The sequence below is a fragment of the Atta cephalotes genome (assembly GCF_000143395.1).
Source record: "Atta cephalotes unplaced genomic scaffold scaffold00106, whole genome shotgun sequence".
In the NCBI taxonomy this organism is placed as follows: Eukaryota; Metazoa; Arthropoda; class Insecta; order Hymenoptera; family Formicidae; genus Atta; species Atta cephalotes.
The window spans coordinates 186973-205420 of NW_012130170.1; the positions used below are offsets into that span (position 1 = coordinate 186973).

General features: G+C 28.2%; 3 protein-coding genes across 3 annotated transcripts in view; 1 reads left to right on the plus strand and 2 right to left on the minus strand.

The window, feature by feature from the left end:
- Positions 1–1029: 1029 nt before the first annotated feature.
- LOC105625061 (exportin-4-like) lies at positions 1030–9372 on the minus strand. The gene is made up of 12 exons (XM_012206404.1): positions 9322–9372; positions 6912–7301; positions 6548–6818; positions 5817–6268; positions 5269–5524; positions 4817–5079; positions 4299–4738; positions 2661–2938; positions 2361–2530; positions 1926–2245; positions 1401–1629; positions 1030–1326 (listed from the first exon to the last, which is right to left on the minus strand). Exons 1-12 carry the CDS (start codon positions 9370–9372, stop codon positions 1030–1032), a joined length of 3417 nt encoding a protein of 1138 aa, XP_012061794.1.
- A 1471-nt stretch (positions 9373–10843) lies between these two features.
- Positions 10844–15417, plus strand: LOC105625062 (protein FRG1 homolog). Its single transcript, XM_012206405.1, has 5 exons — positions 10844–11000; positions 11088–11164; positions 12577–12869; positions 13229–13428; positions 15109–15417. The coding sequence occupies exons 1-5, from the start codon at positions 10942–10944 to the stop codon at positions 15254–15256; spliced, it is 777 nt and encodes a 258-aa protein (XP_012061795.1). The 5' UTR covers positions 10844–10941; the 3' UTR covers positions 15257–15417.
- Positions 15418–16077: 660 nt separating this feature from the next.
- LOC105625063 (SHC-transforming protein 1) overlaps positions 16078–18448 on the minus strand; it is a 3880-nt gene continuing 1509 nt past the window's right edge. The window contains exons 3-10 of the mRNA XM_012206406.1: positions 18309–18369; positions 18045–18218; positions 17713–17876; positions 17409–17632; positions 17151–17309; positions 16776–16903; positions 16584–16694; positions 16078–16408 (exon numbers count right to left, since the gene is read on the minus strand). Coding sequence (XP_012061796.1) covers positions 16274–16408; positions 16584–16694; positions 16776–16903; positions 17151–17309; positions 17409–17632; positions 17713–17876; positions 18045–18218; positions 18309–18369 — 1156 coding nt within the window. The 3' untranslated portion in view covers positions 16078–16273. The remainder of the gene's footprint in view (positions 16409–16583; positions 16695–16775; positions 16904–17150; positions 17310–17408; positions 17633–17712; positions 17877–18044; positions 18219–18308; positions 18370–18448) is intronic.

The window sequence follows — 18448 nt, forward strand, 5'->3', positions numbered from 1 at the left end:
AGTATCTTATAGTTTTATTTTGTTAACGACACACCATATGATATATCGAAAAATAAATGCATAAATATATAAGTTGAACTTTAGGCTCTCTATCGACTATGCCGCAAGACAAGATGTGGTATATACGACGAGAAAGAGATATAAGAAAGGGAAGGAAGAAAAGGGAGAAAAAAGAAATGCATATTATGAGAGGAATTTACATCGCATTTAAGTCGTTGGAGAGATTAATAATCATTGTTATTATTAGTAGATGAAATATAGGAGAACAAAGAACGGACACGGTAAGAATGAGAGCGTGTATGAGATGCTGAAAGACAGGGAAAGAGAGGAAGAGAAAGCGATAGAGAGAAAGAGAATCCGAGTGGAAACGTGTGAAAGAGAGAAAGTATGTGAGAGCGCGAGAAGACACGTTCGCTTATATATATACATAATACAAAGTATAAATTATATAAATATATAAATAAATTTAATGTTATACTTTAATAAGCATTCCTTTGTGAAACATTGTCGATCATCGCGAGTGACACAATGACGGAAAGGCTAACGGCGATGCGACCTGTACCAAGTTATATAAGTTCATGTATTTGTTTGTTGTAAGGTAACTGGACATCCGTTACGAAGCGTTTTCATTTGACCGTTTGCTATCGGAAACGTGCATCGACGCTGTAACTAGTATTTATTATAAATATTATATTATGGTTACTCGAATATTTCGCTAGGCTCACTGTAAGTGGTAACGTGTAATAAATCGGTCAATAAAAAGCTTATATGCTTAATAAGTTCTTTTGAAAATAATATCCATGTGTTAAAAGCTCTCATCATATATTTTATGATTAATCGCGTTTATTTACACCGATTAAAATGAAAACTGAATTAATTTAATTCTTTTACAGATACATTTCATTACTTTAAAAAAATCTAAACGTAAAACTATACAACATAATGAAAATCTAATTTTCCAACAAGATCTAAGTCCACGCGTATATTGTTTAAATAAACCTTTTATTTTTGTTTATTTACATATTAATTTTACTTAACCATTAAGAATCCTTGTACGTTCACGACAAATTTCTCGAAATTTTCTTTAAACCTCAGTCTTTGAGGACGGTCATTTAAATCTATATTTACATCCACATTTGCAGTTAATGCAGTGAAAGCATTCGCTAATCTTTGCGCCACTTGTAAATCCGTTTGAGTAGATACAATATTCTGTATAAGTTGCTGATATTGTTCTTGATAGCAACATATGAGATTATAAAGAGGTAAACTGGCTTGTGTGATCAGATCTGAATCCATTTGATGTGACAGAATAAGACTTATTAATAACTGAAAAAAAAATTCAATATTTTAGAATATCTTAAAAGGCACATTGCATGCCTCAGTCATTTGTAGGAACTTACGTTCAAAAAAGGTGCCATTATATCTTTGCGTGGCTGTCCTTGCGTAACTTCTTTCTTAATATGTTTGGTTAAGACTTGGATTGTATCACAGCAAAGACCAGCTACTTCATTGCCGAATGAATATAAACCTAATTCCACTGACGCTAAAAGTTGTTGCAGCAATTTAACAGAGAGACCGCAAACTTTCTCAGGACATAGCTCACATACAAATTTTATCATTTCGAAATATCTATAAAAAAAAGTTATTTCAGTAATATACAAATCAAGTAATATACAAATAATAAGAAATATTAAATTATTAATAAAGAAATATATGAATTAAAAAATTTTTTCAAATATTATATTATAAACTATTAATGAAAATTCGAAAAATCAAATATATATGTAACTTATTTTAATGTAATTTTAATATAATCTAATATTATTTAACTTATTTTAATATAATTTTAATATAATCTAATATTATTTAAATTAAATGTTTATCTTTTTGTTATAATTATTGTATCAAGATATAATTATACTTACTGCAAACATAATGACGGAAATTTTAACAAATTTATTGTCATCATAGGCATGATTATATTTAAGCCATACAAGAAAACATCAGTAGGTGGTACGGGTTCGACGGCCGGTGTTGCAGACGCAAGTTGAGTTGATGGGTTTACGAAGTTATTTAAATTAAACATGTCTTTCATTAATAAATTAGTTAATAATCGCATGAGTAACACAATATCCTGAAAACTATCCTCTTCCGCAGTCGAGTCTACAGTAAACCGATGACTGTTACAACGAGCATACGTTTGCATCATTTGCATACAAATTTCATATACACGCATACTATCAGCCTGAAATAATGCAATAAAATAATACGTCAAGATTACGATTATATCAAAATTTCAGAATTATTATAATAGCTTACATAAATAAATATAATAGCTTACATAAATAAAAATGACTTACGTCTGATAAGAATACAATTTTTATATATTCATTAAAAAGCTCTAATATCAGCTGTACTATATCTTGATAATTATGATACAAGGATAATATTTTTGGAAGTTCGGCTAATATGGGAAAAGTATATTGATACACGGGTCCTACTCTCGAACTTTCAGCACCTAGCACTACACCTATTCAAATAAGATAAGATTATGTACGTGAAATTTTATTTTAAATTAGATAAAATATATGCGCATCATTGATCATAAAAAATTTAAATAAATATATCATATTAAACAAATCAAATTTAAATAAATATACCTATACAAGATTCTAGTATATCTATAATTTGAATTTTAATATGTTCTTCGTGGTAAGATGACATAAAATTGTCACTAGAAATTAATTGTGTAAATCTGTTTTGCAAGGCTTGTAAAATCCGCGACCAGTAATACTGATCACTATTTTGTAACGTGATACCAGCATGAACCACTACTCGCATTAACCCTCTTTTGATAATCTGTGGAAAATCGTACTGTTCTTTTGTAGCCAATTCAATAATATAATTGAAGTGCTCAGATTTCGACAGGTAGGAAGTTCTGAAAAATTAATATATGTATTTAGATTTTAAATCATTTCAATGAAAATATTATTACAACGATTACTTTAACGCGTTAATAATCTCGTGTAATATGCAGTAAATTGATAATTTGTATACAATAAATGCCTTTGTATCATTTTATGTAAGCATGTAACATGTAATGTGATACTTTCTGCAAATACAATTAAATCACAAAGGAATAAGAATCACGAATTATAAAATTGTAAAGAACATTTACTTTGTTAAAGCAATCGTAAACGTAATACATTTGTTAAAGTACACGATAATTTGTCTAGGGCACGCATATTAAATTTTCTTAATTAAGTCAAGTATCAAATCAAAATAGAGTGATATATTAAAAGCAAAATGAATGACCTCAAAAATAAAAATACAAAAATCATTAGAGAATCATAGAAAGTTTTAGATATGGAAATGGAGAGCGAGATAGTAGATTATGGTAACTCCTTTCAAAGCTGGAAGGCAAAATAAATTATCTGTTTTAAAAAAATCATTGATGTTTAAGCAGATTAATATAAAAAGATATATATCCTTATATAATACATCCTTATATAATACATGAAATTTTTTTAAATGATATATGAGATACAAAGAATTCAAAAGATTCGTATTAACCTTCAAGAGACTACATCATTGATTAGAGAAAAAAATTTTGTTATATACTTTTATATTATCACAAGTTAAATTCCAAGATGCAATCGTACATTAATTATTTAAAAGTTTTCAAGTTAAATTTTATCGATACAGATAAAATTTTATTTTTAGTTAATTAGATGAATCTTAAGAAAGCATTAAAATTCAAAAAACAACAGAATATTAAATGAAATAATTTAAAGTTGTGCTAAATATTGGTCTTAATTTTAAAATTGGTCCAATTTTATGAACGGAATTGCGCAATCATAAAAAATATATTATCAAAGTTTGACGTACAATACAAATCTTTTAAAATATCTCATATACATATCTTACTCTTCAGTATATATTCTCATTAGTACATATTTTATTAGTACATAAAATAAATTCGAGTTTAATAAATTTATTGTTTTCATAATAATTTCATAATAATTATAATAATTTATGATCAATTTTTGCCCGAAAAGCGGATATATATACAAGCACCTACCCGAAAATAAATGCCTCATATTTTTTTCACAAAATATCATCCAGCAAAAACCTTAGCGAAATCCATAATCCGTGAATTCCGGAAGATTTTCCATTCTAGTCATGTTCTATTCGAAACTTAATTTATTAATTATTAATTTGTACAGAAAAATACCGTTGTCCCTAAACAAATTATTAATATAACTATTACAAAAGCACATTTTGCGTGTTATATTTACCTCGCTCGCGATTTAACAAGAGATATTAATAATTTTATAGTTTCATCTATTAGCGTCGGCTCGCTTTTGAAAGCGTTGATGTTACAAATTATTTTGTCCAGAAGAAAATTCATTGACCACAATGCACCAGGGCTGTCATCACCAAAAGCATGCAAAAGCGTGGTGCTTAATTCATTGTAATGGTCCTCATTTGGTATAAGATAAATCTCTGACCATCTATGTAAAAACCATATTATCGTGCTACTCAATTCAGGACTGAGTATATTTTCCAAATGTATTGATATGGCAGTTTTCTCAATAGTGCATAAACGAAAAATGCCCGTGACTAATCGAATAACTTGATCGATTGAGGCTGAGGGACTACTTATATCCGATTGGACATTTTGTGAGGACACTAAAAACTCCAGTGTACGGTTTACATCAACATTTCCTTCTCGAGACTGAAAAAACATATAAAAAAGAAATTTAATACTTCCGTCTCCAGAGTAAAGTAAAAATTGCAATGAATATTTGCAAACCTGTTTCATACTGCATCGTGTTATTTCTAAAGGTATTAGAGTTAATGCGATTTCACCTTCACATTCCATACAAAAAACGTGCCCCGTTATTAAAATGAGCCAATGCAAATCTTCATATAACTCATCCATAGAAGCAGGTCGAGATGACGATTCATTTTGTTCGACCAATAGATTTAGATTGTCGCGCAATTTATGTATTCGATCTTCGAGTAATTGTGCTAATAGAGGTAAAGAATGATCTGGTACTTGTCTACCAAAATCTCCTATAAATTATCAAGCATTTACTATTATTATCATTATTGGTCTGCATAATAAAATGTATTTTAATAGACCAATTATAATACACTGACTGTTTCATGAATAATATATTATTTTATCCTTATTTATCGAATATTAAATAAGGATAAAACATATGTTTATCATATGCAAAAAGGAATGCACTTATTACTTACCAATTATTTGTAACTGTGCCTTAAATTTAACTTTGTCACCATCTTCCACATCTGCTACTTCCTCGCTAAGATTTTTTCCACCAATGTTTCTAACACCCTCCGGAGGTGATAAGTGACATCGAAGATATATATTAAAAATCTGAATAGAGCTCTGTTTACAAAAATCTGCTGGAAAATACGATGAACATAACATGCACGACCATACTTCAAACATGTGTTCCACAGCTTCCATATATAAACAATCATCAGCACGTATCTGCAAATATTATAAAATATTGAATCTTTCTGTTCCACACAGTTTTATATATATATATATAGTGTATGTGTATAATGTCTATCAAATCTATCAAATCTATATGTTCTATATATCTAATATCTATTTATATCAATATCTATATATATCTATATCTATATTTATATAGTTTGTAATTTTACAAACAATAAATATTTTTTTATTGAATATTTTAGAAAAGATAAAATTGAATTCAAAAAAATTATTTTAGGTCGAAATTCAGACGCAAATTTGAATAAAATACAATAATAATTACCGATTCTTCTTGTGCAGCACATTCTATAAATAAGCATGTTAATCTTGTTATTTGTTCCATAAATGACTTATATAAATCTTCTGGAAGACTTTTTAATGAACTTTGAAAAAAATGATTAATCTTTTTTATAATGTTGGTAATTCCGTTTGCCTCCTGATCGCTAATTTCAATACTTAATATAAGCTTCAAAAATCTCTGCATGTAATTTGTCAGGTACTGCACTTCTACTTGTTCCCCATTTAGGATTCTACCATGTAAACTCGCCAGTTGTATCAAACAATTCATAGCATGGTGAGCTAATTGTGGATTGCTACGTACTTTCCAATACAGTGTAAAAAATAAATCTAATATTGCTGGATCTAATATTACATCTTGCCATGATGTATGCATGCTCAAGGGTGGGTTATTTCCAGATTCATGAATTTCCAACATGTACAATAATCTTTTAGGTAGTGCACTGGAGTTAAGGTATATAACAACTGTAATGTATCTGTATAAATATCTATCTATTATATTTATATTCATATATTTTCATTTTTCACATTTAGTGTTAAAATTTGTATAGTATGATATCACATTAAAATATTAAATATTAAAATATGAAATATGAATTTAAAAAAGTTGTAATGTTTTCAATTTTCTCTTTTAATCTTTTTTCTCTCTATTTAATATATAATATTTTTACGTCAATACATAAATTGATCTCAAATGTATTCATAATAAAAGGATATAATTTGCATTATAAATAAATCCCCAAGCAAGCATACTTTCCACGATAGAAAGTAAAGACTTTACAAGAGGTAATGTCGATTCATCAAAATCCTTCTTGATTAATTCATTAAATACTTCGACACAAAACTTGAAAATTTTTTTCATATCACTTTGTTCAAACTGTTTCTTCTCTTTAAGATGAATTTCCCATGTTAGACCTATGTCGGATGATTTAGCAGTCGTTGCATATTCTTGCAATATCGCAGATAAAATATTGCATCCTAAAATTTGCTATAAACAAAAAAATAATCTTCTTTCTGTTTTTTTCGACTTACAAAATAAAAATAAAATTTTGTCAATGTACTTACTTCAATGTATACTTACATTTGGTAAGTTTCCACTCTTAATCAAATTTTCTATTTCATTTATTATTCGACTTCTCTCCTGTCCAAAGTCATCCACGCTACCTCTTTTAACTATTATTGCAAAAACTTGGAGTATTCTTGTCCTAACATATGGAGCTAATGTAGGTTTGTTTATAACATAGTGTAACAGATATTGTCTCAACGAAGAGATGTCAGATTCTGACAGAGTGGGCCACTCTTGTATCAGAGCTGTTTTTATCAAACCAGCTGTTTCAAATAGTATATAATCTACAGTGCTTAATTCTAAAATTTGCTGACACAGCTGATAAGGTGACTTTGTTTTGCGGAAATTTAAAAATACTGTTTCCGCAGATTGACGTTGCTCTGATGAAATTAGATTCGGAGGCGCCTAAAAGCAATGTAAATACAAAATCACTTATCAATCTTTCATAGTTGCAAAAACATAGAAACAACATAGAACATAAATAAGATATTTCTTTTGTATTATCTAGTAAATCTTAATATTAATATGCATTTCAAATGTATCAATGATATTCTCGTCAATCAAAAAAAGAGATTACAATTAAAATATTTAATTGTAATAATCAAACCAATTGTTAATAACAACTCAACAAAAAAAACATTCCATTTTATTATATTTCTATTGGTAACCAACTTATAACAGATATTTTGCAAAATCTGCTCCTAGTAAGCAAAATGTCAGCAGTGTGCTAGCAATTTGCCAGCAGGTTCAAGTCGATTTTGTGATAGATTGAGACATCAACTATAAAATTTATTTTTTTTAACTAAATTTCTTGCAGAGTTCTTTTTCCTTTTTCTCTATACTGGAGAAAAAAAGAGAAAAAATAAATGGAATATGGAAAATACAAGAAATTCAGCTAAAAAAAAACAGGCTTATAGTCAGTAACTGAAAATAATTAATAGAGAGCAAAATCAATTTTCAAAACCAGTGTTGAAAATTGCTATCAAGTATAATTATTTATATTATAAAAGGTCTGTTTTTTATGGAAGTGAACTAATATATACTTTTGGAACTTAAAGACACGCATTCTACAATAAGCTGTTACTTAAACTTTAGTCTTAAGTTGAAAGAAAGATTGATTAGTTATAGTTAAATATGAGAAGAATCGACTATAATTGGTCAATATCTCATGACTTAAGATTTCAAGCTTAGTAATAGCTTATTGTAGAACGCGTGTCTTACTTTAAGTTCCAAAAATAAAAAGCCTAAGATAGGTATATGTTTAATTTGCAAAAGCAAGAGAGTTCTAGTGCAATCTAGTACAGAAATAAAAAACTGACCTAACATCTAATTACTTGCACAATCATGTTCAGATTCATATTGGTTCTTAGACTGGTTTTACGAACTCCAATTAGTCAATTAAATTTCATAATTACCAATTATAAAATTGGATCTCACAGTTGTGATATATATTGTTATTGCTATATAATATCAACTTGCGTAAAATTATTTTAAATAAATTATTTAATTATTAATTTCAAATATAATTTATAAGTATATTTTACATAAATAAATCAGAATTTAAAGAAAATTACAATGTTTTCAATTTTGCAGTTGATAATTCTAAAATTTAATCGGTCAATTAAGCTAATCAGAGTTAATGAGATCAGCCCATTAATTTATAACTACAGTTATATATTGACAAATCAAATAAATTTGTGTAATTATAACATCAATGCTCATCTACAGGCAAATCTGCTAATGTTTTGGTTTAACTGTATTTACATTAAGTTTATAATTTTCATTATTTATTTTGGAATGTCAATAGATTAACATAAACATTGATGCCACAAGATGCTCTGAAATCACACATCGCTTCAGTTGCTCCCAAATATTTCCTTCGTAAAACAAACCTTGAAGCAGTAAATATTAGAAATTACATAACACGTAGAGTAATCCAATACATTTGAAACAGTTTTGTTTTGCTTTGCTTCATAAGACACAAATGTTCGTTTGAATAATTTGTTCTGTTTTTAGGAAGTTTCTTAAATCATACTTTAACTCGTTTTTTTCACCGTGTGTGTGTGTGTGTGTGTGCGCGCGCGCGCGCGCGTGTGTGTGTGTGTGTGTGTGTGTGTGTGCGCGCGTGTGTGTGTGCGCGTGTGCGTGCCGACATACGCATGGAATTCATTGAATCTTAAGAAATATCTTATAAGGGTCATGAATCTTAGAGATCTTAACCCCAAAATCTTACCAAAACGTAAACAAAACTTCTCTCATAATAAAGAGCAACGTATTCTACTGATAAATTTTAGCTCTACGTATGCTAACACGTAGCAGCTTTCACAAGAATTTGTAAGTGATATCTTTTATTTCACTAACCGTTTGTGTTTAAACATTAGTTTTGCTTCTATGAGATAAAAGAAAATTCAATGTTACGACTCACCAGAACGATTTGCGCCGCAGCTTCTAACTCCCTCAGTATTTCCTCCGCCATCTCAAATTAAACCTGTCTATTTTAATTATTAATTCAATTATATAGACAAATAAACAGACTATATTTACAAAAACATTTTACCTTAAACTGCACACGGCTGACTCGGCGTCACGTCTGAAATTAGATAGCTTTATAGATAGGTCTCATCATGGTGAAAGAGACTCAGATGTGTTCTTGAGATAAATTTCAAATGGTTCTGCGCAGATGTCAAAAACAATCATAGATTTCTTCCATGTCAAACTTGTCCACGATGCTAGCTAGAAATTGATTCGAGATTTCAGAAAAGGAAAGAATTAATAAATCATATTTTAATACATGACCAATGAAATTGATTAATTCTTTCTTCATCTGAGGTCTCGGACTGATTTCTACCATTGACAAAATAGTAGATTGAATATTTCTGATTTATGTCTATACAATTTGGGAATCGTTTGGGGAAATTTGGGAAAAACATTTAAATATTTGAGAAATAGTATTTTTCTTGTAATTAACAAATTTTTATCATGCGTCAAGTTAGCAGACAGCGATTTTATTTAATGTGTTTTATGAATAGAATTGATTAGAAATCATTTGGGGTAGACGTCTTCATTATTATTTTCATTTGGGAAAAGTCACTATTTGATAATTCAATATATTTAAGGCTTAAACACAATAGACAATAGGCATAGGGAACAGGGAATTAAGACTTAAATACAATAGGCATAGATAACAGGAAATAACAAGCCGTCCAATCAGAGCTCTATGTAAGTTCGATATATAGAGTTCTGATTGGACAATTCGTTATTCTCTGTACCTTGTCACTATTTGGTGTAAATTCAATAGATTTACACATTACGAAAACAAAGCTCAGATGTAGTAGGTGTAGTACAATGAAACCTAAAATCGTCAAAAATTAACCAATTAAGCATAGTAAGAAATTATGCATAGTAAGAAATTATATATAGTAAGAAATCAACTTGATCATAAACTTAATTATATTCGATTAATTTTCTTCACTGTCAATTGTGATTGGTCAATTCTTTATGGCTTAAGGCTGTCTACATTTATTGTACCATCCGAGTGAAATTTGAGAACGCAGTCTGACATTAGAGTATTTGGATTTCGGAGTAATAAACTTTGAACATAAAAATATACAATGAAGAAGAAAATTTGTTAATACATGTTATTTTCTTAATTTGTAAATATTATTATTATTTAAATACACTTCAAGAAGAATAATTTTAATATTTATTCTTTATTTTTGTTACTTTTCAGTATATTTATTATACTACACCTACTACATCCATATCACACTCGGATTTTGTTCATTTTCGCAATGTGTAAGGCTTTAAACACAATAAGTATAGGCAATAAGCACAAGGTACAGGTACAATGAAAAGCACCCAATCGTTTGCCGCTTGAGGTCCATGGAAACAGCCATTTTGCGTCCTTTCTGTGCGGTTTGGTGCATATTTATTGTTTCCTTTGTGCAGTTAAAATCACTGAAATATAATACTTATTTCAGTAATTAAACTATCACAGTGTTTAAAGAGCATTAAAATTTAAAGCAAATTTAAGAAGCATTAAAAAATGTCGGAATATGAGAAAGTACGAACGGGAAAGTTAGTATTGAAAGGCGAAAAATCAAGGTAATTCTTACTTTCTTATTATTGCTTGAAATTTGATATTTTATTTATATTCCGTTATTTGATATTTTATTCATTGTTCCTTTCCAGACCGAAGAAACGAAAATCTAAGAGACAAGAAAAAGAACAGGATGTCACTGTGGAGGATAAAGATACTCTTACTCATGGTTTGTTTATTAACTTTTTGCTAAATGTTAAATTTACATGTCTCACTTTACATTCTAGTAAGAGTACATTTGCTCTTTTGATAATGTTATTTTATATAAAAAAACAAAAATTTGGAAAAAAACATCGCTTAATATTTAAAAAACAATTAATAGTGATGTGTCTAAAGGTTAGAAAATTTGTGCAATGAAATGAAATTATAAGCATGTACTTACTACAATAGAAATAACATGTGAAATATAAAATCTAATACATAATTATAACACAATTGATTGCGTAAAAAAACAAGGAACAATTTAAAATTGACTTTGCTTTATACAAAAAATTGTGTATTATCAAATTCTTTGTGATAATTTTCATTTTATAAACATTGTAATGATTATAGAAGTTCAAAAGCCATGTGGGATTGTACAATGGCCAATGTTTTCTATGCAAAATAATTGCATCCCATATAATTCTCTGTCTTCTGAATCTAGTGATATTAATTGTATTACAATTATATATTTTTATAACTTTTATATATTTCATTTTAGCATACTATTGTAGTACATCCTTGGCACATGCTTATGCTACTTTATTCAGTATGATAGATTTCCTAACATTCAAGGGCCTGAAGTTTAAACAAATCTTTTTTTTTGTGCTTAAATCATTAGTTTATAGTTATAGAAATGATGCAATTATTTTTAGAACAAAATTCGAACTGTATTATAGTATTGGAGCTGACTAATGCCCGTTTCTATCAATGTAGATTAATCTCGATTCAACTTACTCTTCGTCTTTTTCTAGTTCTAAAGATTAGAAAAAGATGAAGAGTAAGTTGAACCGAGATTAAAGTTAATCTACATTTATGGAAATTATCATAAGAGAGTTTTTCAGCAAGAAACACAAATTGACACAAGAGTCAATTTTGTTCTTGTTCAATAATCAGTAAGAAACTAATTGTAAGACAGAATGATTCTTGTGTCGAATTAATGTCGAATTAATGTTTCTGCTGAATAGCTTTGTATTCCGCGAATATATTTATTTATACTGACTTATTTATAGACTTATTTATACTAAAAAATAGCTTTGGCTAATATTTGGTTAATATATAATATAGATGTCACTATTTATATTAAAAATAATAAATTTCCAAACTTAGGTATTTTAGAGGTGACGTTATCCCTTAAATATTATATGTCACCTTTAACTTTGAATTATATTATATATTATATATTATATATATATATATATATATATATATATATATATAGATCTTACAGCAAATTTTTCTTTCTCAAATCTTTGTGTATATAAAGCTATATTAAATGAATATATTTTTTTTAAATCTAATGAGGCATATAAAATTTTTATTTATAAATTTTTTTATTTTGTATAAAACATTTGCAACATAGATGCATATTTTGTTTAATAGGAGGATGGTGGAAGGTTAAGAATGTTACTGAAATTACCGGAACAGTGGCTATTGAATTTGGAAATCAAACTTACGTGAAAGCACTCGATAATGGATTGTTTACTCTTGGAGCACCACATGACGAAGGAGAAGGCCCATTACCAGAAGAAATATTAACGGCATTTCCTATAAGTGAGACTAAGGTTGCTTTGAAATCAGGATATGGCAAATATCTTGGGGTTGATAAAAACGGCATCGTTATCGGTCGAAGTGATGCAGTTGGATCTATTGAGCAGTGGGAGCCAATTTTTCAAGTAATTCCTATATATAATAGATAGATACAAATATATAATAGATAGATATTAATTTGTTGGACATTGTTTTATATGCATTTTTATGTTAATATATTTATATTTTATGGATTCTTTTCTAATATCTATCTAGTATTTGTATTTACATTTAACTTTTATGTTTGTTTCTATGTTATTTCTTATCAAAGAAATTAAGAAATTAAATAAAATTTTGATTTTATTAAATAATGTATAAATCAAAATAAAAAGTAAAATATGAATATAGTTTCAATTCCAGTAAGTTAGTTAAATTTTTATTACTAAATGTAGGAATATTTTTGCACCGCTTTTTAAATAATATATTAATTCATGCCTTTTTTCAGGATGGCAAGCTTGCAATACTAAATAATACTGGATGTTTCATATCAATTACAAATGATGATGATATAGTTTGTCAAAATAGGACAGCTGGTACATCAGAATTTGTTGTTGTAAGAAGTATAATACAACGTTCTCAAAGTCCTAATAAGGATATTCCGAAAGAAGAACAAGGTTCACTCACAGAGGTCGAAGTAAATTATGTGTGAGTATTATGTGATATCTTATCAATTGTATAATTATTGAATAAGAAATTATTCAAGTGTAAAATTATAAAACTTTTACATTTTGTGACAATTATTTTGCTGTGTTAAGGGGATTCTGATGTAACGGGTAAAAAAAATCGATTTTTTTTTTGCATAAATTGTTAGAAACATATTCGAAAAATATGTTTTCAAAGTCCTAAATCGAAATTCGAAGTTGTAACGATTCTACAAACAATTTTATATCTGCGCGTCACGCAGGTATACAGAGTGCCAAAATCCGGACAAATCGAACAATTTCTTTAAACAAAATGTTTTTAATGAAAAATATTATAGAAAATCCTTTTACATGGCACTTGGGGGATCCCTATAGAGCACAATTATTCGATATATCCCCATTAACTTGAATGATTGCCTCTATTCTTGATTTGAAGCGTTGGCACGCACACTATAATGTAGCGCTGTCCATGCCGACGAATGCTGCCTCAATAGCGGTCTTTAATGAGATATCACATTGGGATGCCAAGACTTATTTGTGACCCTTTCAACTATACTCCACACGTAGTAATCTAAGGGATTTAAATCTGGACTGTTAGGAGGCCAGAATTCCTTGGACCAAAACATATCGACGTTGTCTGAGAGCCAATTTTGAATCAAATGACTCGTGTGAGCCGGTGTATCGTCCTGCTGAAAAATATGGCCTTCCGGACGCACAGTTTCTATCCACGGCTTCACTACATCCATCAGAACGCGATTGATTGGATCATCCGAAATCAGCGCTTGAACTCTTTCAACGACTGCGGGGGTCTTCACGATCTTTCGAATGACTCTTCCCCGTTGGCATATTGAAACCTTCATTGGACTGTTCTAAAGCCATATTTTGCCACAATGTCATAAATGATTGATCTCGAGTATTCAAAGAATTATTTAAATATCCGAATTATTTCCGTTATTGAGCAGTCAGCACGAAGGCCTTCGATGATCGCGGCTTTTCGATTATACTCCACATTTGATTTCAAATAGGTATTGTTCTATACTCAAATCTTTAACGCATTTTTCTCTAAACCATATTTTTCGAATTGCAGCATAACTTTTCGTGCAGCATAACTTAAAAAATATTCGAACAATATTGACTTTTCTCTGTGTATACATATAGATAACTAAATTCTTCTCTAGATGAACTTATTAGTTTGATGATATTATTAAAATAATAATTATTACCGCACAATTAAGTGAGAATTTTTTGTGAAAATTGGAACTTTTTTTTTTCTAAGGCCCATCATTTTGTAAATTTGGCATTTTTTGCATCACAAATAGGTTGATCTAGAGCAGAATATTATTATAAAACTAAAATGCATTTGAATTTCTATTTCAGACAAATACAACAGGTGCTATCCTGCAATTGCATTGTCCGACGCCGTAATCTCCGAGATCTATCTTCATATTTTCAAATTTATACGTTATTTTGCAATGAAAAAATAATTTTTTATATCTACAAATATACTTTCCTTAAAAACATCCTAAAGTTTCAATGAATCATCTCTATAATCTAAAAAAAATTCTCAAAAAACGCGTTATTTTTAGCGTATTACATCAGAATCCTCTCTTAACTGTTATTTCTTTTGTTCTATCTTAAATCAGATGTTTAAAATTTCTAATAATAACAATATTTAATTTCACAGACGGAAATTTCAAAAGTTTCAAGATAAAAAGTTAAAAATAAACAAATCTGATCGCTCCGAATTGGAAAAGGCAAAAGTGGAAGGAAATTTACATGAAATTCTATTAGATAGAAGAAGTAAAATGAAAGCTGATCGTTATTGTAAATAAATTCAATATTGTAAATTTATTATGAAGTATTGTAAATAAATTGCGAAATACATTTTATCTAATTATTTATTATTATAAAAAACAATTCCAAGATAAAAGAATTTTGTTAGATATTTAAATATTAAAAAAAAATATTTAAAATAAATATTAATTTTATTATATATACGTATATATACGTGTGTGTGCGTGTGTGTGCGTGTGATGCATATATATAAATGAACAAAAAATATTCAATAAATTTACTAGATAATGTCTAATAGATACTATTAATATAAATTAATATAAATTAATATAAATAATTAATATAAATGTTTAATATCTAAAAGTTATTAATTTTATAAGATTATTAATATTATAACATAAGCAATTATCTACACCATAAATAAAGTATAAATTAATGTTGATTATACTGAACAAGAAATTACAATTATGAGAAAAAAAATTGTTTAAAACTCTAAATTAATAAATTTAGCCTATGATTATTTAATGTTAAAAATTAAATTAAAATGAAATAAAATAATATAATGGCATAATATACTGCATGAAATTATATTTATTATAATTTTGCATGAGAGATAGGATTGCAATAATGTATTTGATATAAAAAGCATATTCTATATCTAAAATATATAGCTATATATAAAATTTTTCTACTTACAAATCTTATATAAATCCAAAGTAAATCATAAGTCAAATTAGATTGTAGATATTTTATACAAAAAATCGGAATGTGCTTAACTTTGATAAATTATAGAAATTATATTACTTTGGTTATAAGTATATGTAGGTTGGCACATTTCATAAGGAGATTCACAGAGAGATATTCATAAATCATCTATTCATATACAATAAAAAGACTACAAACCATATCTTTTGTTGAAGTATGTATAACTGATTTTAAAAATATCACAAAAAGCCAAGACTTGTCAAAGATTTTCACATGCAAAGGTATGCAAAATAATTATTCGGAAAATTTTTGCCAAGTCTGCGCCCTTAGTCATTGTTCTATATTTAAAATCAATAATTTGTATGCCTAGGGATGGGATAACGCAGTACTAAAACACTATCAGCCGATATGATAGGCAATATGTTGTCACAGTGATGATTCACTAAATGGCTTACACTATCAAATACGCGATCTTTTGTGCGAACCTGTAAAATAAAATTGTGATACTTTATGACCATTATTTATTAAAATTCAAATGCAAAAAAATATTTAGACATGTAGATTTATAATCGGTAAATGTTTTAGAAATTTCCGATCACAGATATACGCTTCAATTTTTGCATTAATAATATTGTTATATGAATTTCGTTTCATACTTACGACGCCTTCAGGATCAATTAGTAACAAATGTTTTGGGATATTATTATTCATTCCAGTCAGAACATACTGGCCAGGAGAACCTTGTGACTCTCGAACCAAAAAGTCGCCATCCTTAAAAATAAAATAGCAAAAATAAATATATATTAGATGATAAGAGATCTTTATATATTTTTTTTATTGACATATATTTACTCTAGTAAGCATAGATTCTGCTTCAGATCGGCTAACACATCCGTGAAACCAAATTTCTTGTTTTAATTGCTGTTTCTGTGATCGAGGGCTTAATCTATTCATATCCGATATTGCAGAACTGAACGGCTCTGTGATTATAAATAAAAAACTCAATATGAGTACAATAAATTATAAATAATTATAAATAAGTAAAAATTCTTAAAAATTTTGATATTACACTAAGTCTCTTTATATGAAAATATACTTGAGATTGCAATGTAATCATATAATATAAATAAATATGAAGATTACAGCAATTAAAGATCATTATTTTAAAACAGTTATAAATTTTGAATCTTTGTTAAGAGATTTACGATAAAATAATAATTCTCTTACGCATATCAAAAACATCAAAAAGTGATGCTGGATCACGATGATTGTCTCTGTTTGCAGCTATGACACTGTCATTCACATAATTATGCTCAGACATTATATTTAAATTCGTTGATGAGGATATAGTGCTATCTGAATTTAAATCAATTAGATTCCCAGTTTCTGTCGAGAAAGATGAAACGGAGAAATAAATATAAAAATAAATTTATACATAAAAATTAGAATTCAATCTACGAGTAATAACATTTTAAAAGATATTACCTGCCAACTGCTGATGTCTGTCTGCAGCAGATAGGAATGAATCAACTGCAATATTTTGTATGTGAGTACGTGATGCATTATTTTGATGATGTTTTAGATTAGGCAGTGTAGATGCTGTATTAGGCAAAGGAGGTACTGGGGGTGGACCAATATCAGGAGGTACTTTCCCTGGTAGATCATTGTAATAATCCCTGTCTACTTCCCTAACACCGTTTAGTATAGGGCTAACAAATAAATACACAAAATTATAAACAAAGACTGTTAAAACTTTAGATTTATAAACGCATTTATTTTTATAACTTACTGCAGAGAACTTGGTTTTGTAAGAAATTCTTTAAACCTGAGTTCGAATGCTTGTCCAATAGTGGATATAACATCCTGTGCTAAACCACCTGTACATTCAAGCACATAACAAGCACGCCATTCTTGCATATTTTTAGCAACATATGCAACAAAATCTAATATTTCCTATTACATAATAAAACATAGCTTTAATTTCAAAATAAAAATTATAATATATATTGTGAATTTTTACTGTAAATTATATGCAGCTTTATTTCATATATGTACAAAAATAGTGAAATAAAATGAACAAAAAGATGAAATGCAATATATATCAATGTGTACGCTCTTTACCGTATCACCGCCTGAAGCAAAAGATATACGTGGCATATCATGTTTCGCAATAATGTGTCCAGTATCAATATTAGTCAAGGATAAACTGCAACTGCTAATGGTTAAAGTAACAGTAGCAGCGCTATAATCCATACAAGGTTTATTTGCTATGGCTCTTAATACCTTCTCATCAACCTAATGCAAAAAAATTTAATTATAGACATAAATATAATTATAAAATATAATTATATCTATAAATAAAAAATAATTTTCTATGAAATCTACCCTTCTCTTTTTGTCAGCAGACTTTAATCCGGCAGCTTCGCAAACTCTGTTTATGCATTCTCTAAAAGAAAATAAAAGATGTGTTCATCATGTACTTCAAAGTATCCTCGCAACAAGTTACTTTAAATATAATAGTTTGA